This window comes from Rhinoraja longicauda, chromosome 2 (assembly GCF_053455715.1).
Source record: "Rhinoraja longicauda isolate Sanriku21f chromosome 2, sRhiLon1.1, whole genome shotgun sequence".
Taxonomy (NCBI): Eukaryota; Metazoa; Chordata; class Chondrichthyes; order Rajiformes; family Arhynchobatidae; genus Rhinoraja; species Rhinoraja longicauda.
In genome coordinates, this window is record NC_135954.1 from 2,747,898 (window position 1) to 2,755,309 (window position 7,412).

General features: G+C 48.3%; 1 protein-coding gene across 6 annotated transcripts in view; it reads right to left on the reverse strand.

The window, feature by feature from the left end:
- prpf4bb (pre-mRNA processing factor 4Bb) overlaps positions 1 to 7,134 on the reverse strand; it is a 71,817-nt gene extending 64,683 nt beyond the window's left edge. For all 6 annotated transcript variants that reach the window (XR_013548345.1, XR_013548344.1, XR_013548346.1 and 3 more), the window contains exon 1: positions 6,987 to 7,134. Coding sequence is in view for 1 of the 6 variants with exons in the window: in XM_078413908.1 (XP_078270034.1) it covers positions 6,987 to 7,099 (113 nt within the window). In the remaining 5 variants the exon portion in view is untranslated. The remainder of the gene's footprint in view (positions 1 to 6,986) is intronic.
- Positions 7,135 to 7,412: the final 278 nt, after the last annotated feature.

The window sequence follows — 7,412 nt, forward strand, 5'->3', positions numbered from 1 at the left end:
GTCCAAGTCACCCTGCAGCCTTATTGCATCTTCCTCACAATTCACACTACCCCCCAGCTTAGTATCATCTGCAAATTTGCTAATGGTACTTTTAATCCCTTCGTCTAAGTCATTAATGTATATCGTAAATAGCTGGGGTCCCAGCACCGAACCTTGCGGTACTGCCTCCACTGGTCACTGCCTGCCATTCCGAAAGGGACCCATTTATCCCCACTCTTTGCTTTCTGTCTGTCAACCAATTTTTTATCCATGTCAGTACCCTACCCCCAATACCATGTGCCCTAATTTTGCCCACTAATCTCCTATGTGGGACCTTGTCGAAGGCTTTCTGAAAGTCGAGGTACACCACATCCACTGACTCTCCCCTGTCAATTTTCCTAGTTACATCCTCAAAAAATTCCAGTAGATTTGTCAAGCATGATTTCCCCTTCGTAAATCCATGCTGACTCGGAATGATCCTGTTACCGCTATCCAAATGCTCAGCAATTTCGTCTTTTATAATTGACTCCAGCATCTTCCCCACCACTGATGTCAGACTAACTGGTCTATAATTACCTGTTTTCTCTCTCCCTCCTTTCTTAAAAAGTGGGATAACATTTGCTATCCTCCAATCCACAGGAACTGATCCTGAATCTATAGAACATTGAAAAATGATCTCCAATGCTTCCACTATTTCTAGAGCCACTTCCTTAAGTACCCTGGGATGCAGACCATCAGGCCCTGGGGATTTATCAGCCTTCAGTCCCATCAGTCTACCCAAAACCATTTCCTGCCTAATGTGGATTTCCTTCAGTTCCTCCATCACCCTAGGTTCTCCGGCCCCTAGAACATTTGGGAGATTGTGTGTATCTTCCTCAGTGAAGACTGATCCAAAGTAACGGTTTAACTCGTCTGCCATTTCTTTGTTCCCCATAATAAATTCCCCTGCTTCTGTCTTCAAGGGACCCACATTTGCCATGACTATTTTTTTCCTCTTCACGTACCTAAAAAGGCTTTTGCTATCCTCCTTTATATTATTGGCTAGTTTACCCTCGTACCTCATCTTTTCTCCCCGTATTGCCTTTTTAGTTAACTTTTGTTGCTCTTTAAAAGAGTCCCAATCCTCTGTCTTCCCACTCTTCTTTGCTATGTTATACTTCCTCTCCTTAATTTTTATGCTGTCCCTGACTTCCCTTGTCAGCCACAGGTGTCTCTTACTCCCCTTAGTCTTTCCACCTCTTTGGAATAAATTGATCCTGCAACCTCTGCATTATTCCCAGGAATACCTGCCATTGCTGTTCTACCGTCTTCCCTGCTAGGGCCTCCTTCCAGTCAATTTTGGCCAGCTCCTGCCTCATGCCTCTGTAATCCCCTTTGCTATACTGTAATACTGACACTTCCGATTTTCCCTTCTGCCTTTCCATTTGCAGAGTAAAACTTATCATGTTGTGATCACTGCCTCCTAATGGCTCTTTTACCTCTAGTCCCCTTATCAGATCAGGACCATTACACAACACTAAATCCAGAATTGCCTTCTCCCTGGTAGGCTCCAGTACAAGCTGTTCTAAGAATCCTTCGTGTTAGTTATGCAAATTGGTAGTTAGATCTGCAGTTGGGAAATATTGTATGCAGTTCCAAAAGCACACTAGCGGAAGGATGTGATGAAGCCATAGATCATGCAAATGGTTCCCAAAGATATTGCCAGGAGGACTGGAATTATAAGGAGGGGTTAGACAATAGGTGCAGGAGGAGGCCATTCGGCCCTCCGAGCCAGCACCACCATTCAATGTGATCATGGCTGATCATTCTCAATCAGTACCCCGTTCCTGCCTTCTCCCCATACCCCCTGACTCCGCTATCCTTAAGAGAATTCCACAGATTTACAACTCTCTGACTGAAAAAGTTTTTCCTCATCTCAGTTCTAAATGGCCTACCCCTTATTCTTAAACTGAGGCCCCTTGTTCTGGACTCCCCCAACATTGGGAACATGTTTCCTGCCTCTAACGTGTCCAACCCCTTAATAATCTTATACTTTTCGATAAGATCTCCGCTCCAGTCTTTCAACATATGACAGTCCCGCCATTCCGGGAATTAACCTAGTAAACCTACGCTGCACGCCCTCAATAGCATACTCCTTCTCCCTGCCCTGCCTCGCCCTGCCTTCTCCCCATACCCCTTGACTCCGCTATCCTTAAGAGCTCTATCTAGCTCTCTCTTGGGTTAGATTGACTGCGATTGTTTTTCCTGTAACAAGGAAGCTGAAAGTGACCTTATAGAGGTGCATAAAAGTATGATGGGCATAAATAAGGTAGATGCACACAGTATTTCTCCCAGTGCTGGGGAGTCTAAGTCAAGGATAGGTACAGGGAAGGAACTGTAGATGCTGGTTTACACTGAAGATCAACCGGGTGGTCATACAAAGGGACAGAGATAGGGTAGATTGTTACAGTCTTTCTTCCAGAGTAGCGGAGTTTAAGACGAGCATTGGCACAGGGAAAGATTTAAAGGGATCTGAGGGCAGATCTAACTTTCCCCACACAGTGGGCGGTATGTGCACAGGGTGCTGCACATTAGTGTATTTGAGGCAGGTACAATATACATTTAAAAGACATTTGAACAGGTAGATAGATAGGAAAGGTTTAGAGGGAGGTGGACACAAAATGCTGGAGTAACTCAGCGGGTCAGGCAGCATCTCAGGAGAGAAGGGATGGGTGACGTTTCACAGAGTGCTGGAGTAACTCAGCGGGTCAGGCAGCATCTCAGGAGAAGGAATGGGTGACATTTTGGGTCGAGACCCTTCTTCAGACTGATGTCAGGGGAGGGGGTGGGACAAAGATAGAATGTAGTTGGAGACACAAATTGTTGGAGTAACTCAGTGGGTCCGGCAGCATCACAGGAGAGAAGGAATGAACCTATTCGCTCCCTCCCTCCTGAGATGCTGCCTGACCCGCTGAGTTACTCCAGCATTTTGGGTCTACCTTCGATTTAAACCAGCATTTGCAGTTTTGTCCTAAGGTTTAGAGGGATATGGGCCAAACACAGGCAAATGGGATAAGCTTAGATGGACATTTTGGCCGGCTTGAACTTTTAAGCCATAGGGCCATTTTTTGTGCTGTATGACCATGAATCTAAAAATCAAATACAGATGATGCAAGCATTACTATATACACCAAATATGTGTGAAACTCACCCGATTTCCCTCCCAACAATTCTTGTTATCTTTCACAAGATCCTTCTCTCTCCCAATAGCAACTCATTTCTACAATCATAGATCTCCACATAAATCATCATCCATGTACTAGAAAACTAAAAATCTAGACAGGGCAACGCTCATATTGTATAACAAAATATTGAATCTTCCACTCACTGTGATTGCTATTTCTAGCAATTTTGGGCTTTGAAGAAAAACAACAGCTCAAGAATAAGGGGTAGGCCATTTAGAACGGAGATGAGGAAAAACCTTTTCACCCAGAGAGTTGTGAATCTGTGGAATTCTCTGCCACAGAAGGAAGTGGAGGCTAATTCTCTTGATGCTTTCAAGAGAGAGTTAGATACAACTCTTAAAGATAGTGGAGTCAAGGGATATGTGGAGAAGGCAGGAACAGGGTATTGATTGTGGATGATCAGCCATGATCTCAGTGAATGGCGGTGCTGGCTCGAAGGGCCGAATGGCCTCCTCCTGCACCTATTGTCAATTTTGCACGGGCATACACAAAAATTACAGCACGGGGCAAAGATCAGAGGCAGCTCCAACTTCAAAACTAAAAATATTGTGTTAAAAAAATTCCGCTATAAAAATGACACCAAGTTGACTGTCAGTTAAAAAGACTGGAATGTCAGGATTATTATTTCTGCATGACATCAGGACTCTCAGCATCAACCGACAGAATGTGTAGGGAGGAACTGAGAATGCTGGTTTAAACCAAAGATAGACACAAAAAGCTCGAGTAACTCAGCGGGACAGGCAGCATCTCTGGAGGAAAGGATTAGGTGATGGTTTTGGTCGAGACCCTTCATCAGACTCTTCCGAAGAAGGGTCTCAACCCGACACATCAACTATTCCCTTTCTCCAGAGATGCTGCCTGACAAGCTGAGTTACTCCGGCTTTTCGTGTCTCTCAACCAACAGAAGGCAGAAACGTTCTAAAGATTCATCCAAGATGGCGCTGGAGCCTAGCAACTCTGCGTGCTGGTCCCAGAACAACACGGTCTACTGTCATCCGATACAATGGCCCCACTTTTCAATCTCTTTTCCAACTGAGAAACTATATTCTGCACTCTGGCCATTTCACTTTTGTCACCGTTGAGAAGGTACAGGAGCCTGAAATCAGTATTGTCCAGGTTCAGGAGCAGCGTCTTCCCGACAACTATCAGGTCATTGAACACTACAACCTTCAAATAAGCTCCAGACTACACAGACTTGGGGGACATTGTTTTTTATCTTTGCACTATTATTGCTAGGTTTATTACTAAATCTGTGTGTGTGTATATATATATTATACACACACACCTATATTTATATATACACATAGATTAAATATCCACACTAATACATACACTAATATATCTATAAATACACACATCCTTATATGCACATATACACACACGCATATCTTTATATACACACATGTGCACATACACTAATATGTATAGCGAAAAGACAAAAACCATGCCATCTATGTGGTGCGGAGCTAACAATTTTGTATTTGCATTTGGTTTGATTGTATGCATGTACAGCATTATCTGATTTGTTTGGATAGCATGTAAACATATTTTCATTGTACCTCAGTACACGTAACAGTAATAAACCTGAGCCGTAACACCGTCCATCTGCAACATTTGCACACTAGCCAATAATCAATATTTTCAGGCTAATACAATCTAAAATATTAACTTTCTCTATCTTGCCACAGGTGTGAGGTCTGACTTAGAAGAACTTAACTATGAAATAAGATTATTAAGGGATTGGACACGCTAGAGGCAGGAAACATGTTCCCAATGTTGGGGGAGTCCAGAACCAGGGGCGATACTTTCAGAATAAGGGGTAAACCATTTAGAACGGAGATGAGGAAAGACTTTTTCAGACAGAGAGTTGTAAATCTGTGCAATTCTCTGCCTCAGAAGGCAGTGGAGGCCAATTCTCTGAATGCTTTCAAGAGAGAGCTAGATAGAGCTCTTAAGGATAGCGGAGTCAGGGGGTATGGGGAGAAGGGAGGAACGGGGTACTGGTTGTGGATGATCAGCCATTGATGATCATATTGAATGGGGGTGCTGTTCGATGGGCCGAATGGCTTACTCCTGCACCCATTTTCTATGTTACTGTGTGTGCAGGGGGGGAAGCGTGTCAGGGTGTGAGGGAGCAGAGAGCCTGAGGCGAGCGGGATAGCGGGATGAGGGAGACGGGTTTGCGAACCTTTTTTCCTTTTCTGCTTTCTACTGCACAACCGCCAACAGCTGGGCTATCTTGTGCAGGTTTCGCTCGCGTGGGTACAGGTTGCAAAAGGGTCATTTAGATTTATGTGGGCAAGTTTAGTGAGATGGTCCATGTCCAAGTTGTCGAGCTGTGACGTGAAGAGTGACAAGGTTGGTGACAAGGGTGGTGTTGGGAAGGATGTTCCTCTCTGGAAAAGTCAGTCCATGGATATAGTGACTGTAGGTAGCTATTTTTTGTTTGCTCTAATTCTTGTATAAAATAAATGAAGTGACCCGAGGACTGTCTTGTAAAATTTCTGGGTATTGGATTGAATGAAGTGAGATCTGTTACTGGGGATAGAAACATAGAAAATAGGTGCAGGAGGAGGCCATTCGGCCCTTCGAGCCAGCACCGCCATTCATTGTGATCATGGCTGATCATCTACAATCAGTAACCCGTGCCTGCCTTCTCCCCATACCCCCTGACTCCACTAGCTCTATCTAATTCACTTTTAAATTCATCCAGTGAATTGGCTTCCACAACCTTCTGTGGCAGAGAATTCCACAAATTCACAACTCTCTGGGTGAAAAACTTTCTTCTCACCTCAGTTTTAAATGGCCTCCCCTTTATTCTCAGACTGTGGCCCCTGGTTCTGGACTCCCCCAACATTTTTCCTGCATCTAGTTTGTCCAGTCCTTTTATAAATTTATGTGTCTATAAGATCCCCTCTCATCCTTCTAAACTCCAGTGTATACAAGCCCAGTCTTTCCAATCTTTCCTCATATGACAGTCCCGCTATCCCGGGGATTAACCTGGTGAACCTACGCTGCACTGCCTCAACAGCAAGGACGTCCTTCCACAAATTAGGAGACCAAACTACACACAGTACTCCAGGTGCGGTCTCACTAGGGCCCTGTACAACTGCAGAAGGACCTCTTTGCCCCTTCACTCAACTCCTCTTGTTATGAAGGCCAACATGCCGTCAGGTTTCTTCACTGCCTGCTGTACCTGCACGCTTACTTTCAGTAAATGGTGATGCCAAAGGTCTCTTTGTCTCTGACTTTGGGGACGGTGGGAAGAGGAGAGCGGGAAGCCCGGGAGCCTGGGTGGGGGAGAGGAGATCGAGGCCGAGGACAGCGCGGGGAGAGCCCGAGTCCTGGCTGGGCCGCGGCCTCTTATCCAGGGCCAGGAGCGCCATTTACCCCAAGCCGTGACGGTCGGGGGCTTCTTTCCCCGGGCCGGGGCCCCCAGTCTTGGCCGAGGCCAGCGCTTACCCGGGCCGGGGCCCCCACTTGGCCGAGGCCGCCACTTCTTACCCCAGGCCGGGGCCCCCACTTGGCCGACGTTGGGGTCGCCACTCACCCGGGCCGGGGCCCCCAGTCTTGGCCGAGGCCGGGGCCGTCGCGTCCCCGGGGCCGGGCTGGTGTTGGGGCCGCCACTTACCCGGGGCCGGGCCGGGCCGGGCTGGGGCCGCGACGCTCTCCACACGAGGGTCGCTGGATCGGCCTCCCCGCCGCGGCCGCCGCCATCTCCCTCCCTCCCCCCGCTCCCCTCAGGTTTCCCCTCCCCGCGTCCCTCTCCCCCCTCCTCCTTACTCTTCCTGCGCCGCGGTGGTGATGGCGGCCACCAGGCGCTCGTTGCGGCTCCAGTCGCCCTCGGGCTCGGCCTCTGCCGCCGCCTCCTGCTCCTGGCTCTCAACGTCCGCCATTTCGCCGGGGCTGCGCTCTGACTCTCCGCTCAGGTCCTCCAAGATCCCGGCCTGCAGCGCGGCGCCCGAACGGCCGGCCGGCCAGAGGAAAGGGGAGGCACCGCGCATGCTCCACGCGGCCGGCGCCATAACAGCCGGCGCACTGCGCATGCTCCACGCCGCCGGCGCCATGACAGCCGGCGCACCGCGCATGCTCCCGGTTGGGATGCCGGGAACCGACCGAATGTGCATGCGCCGAGCGGCAGGCGCCATGAGAGCCAGCGTCACTGCGCTTGCTCCCCGTTCGGCTGCCGGGAACCGACGAACTGCGCGT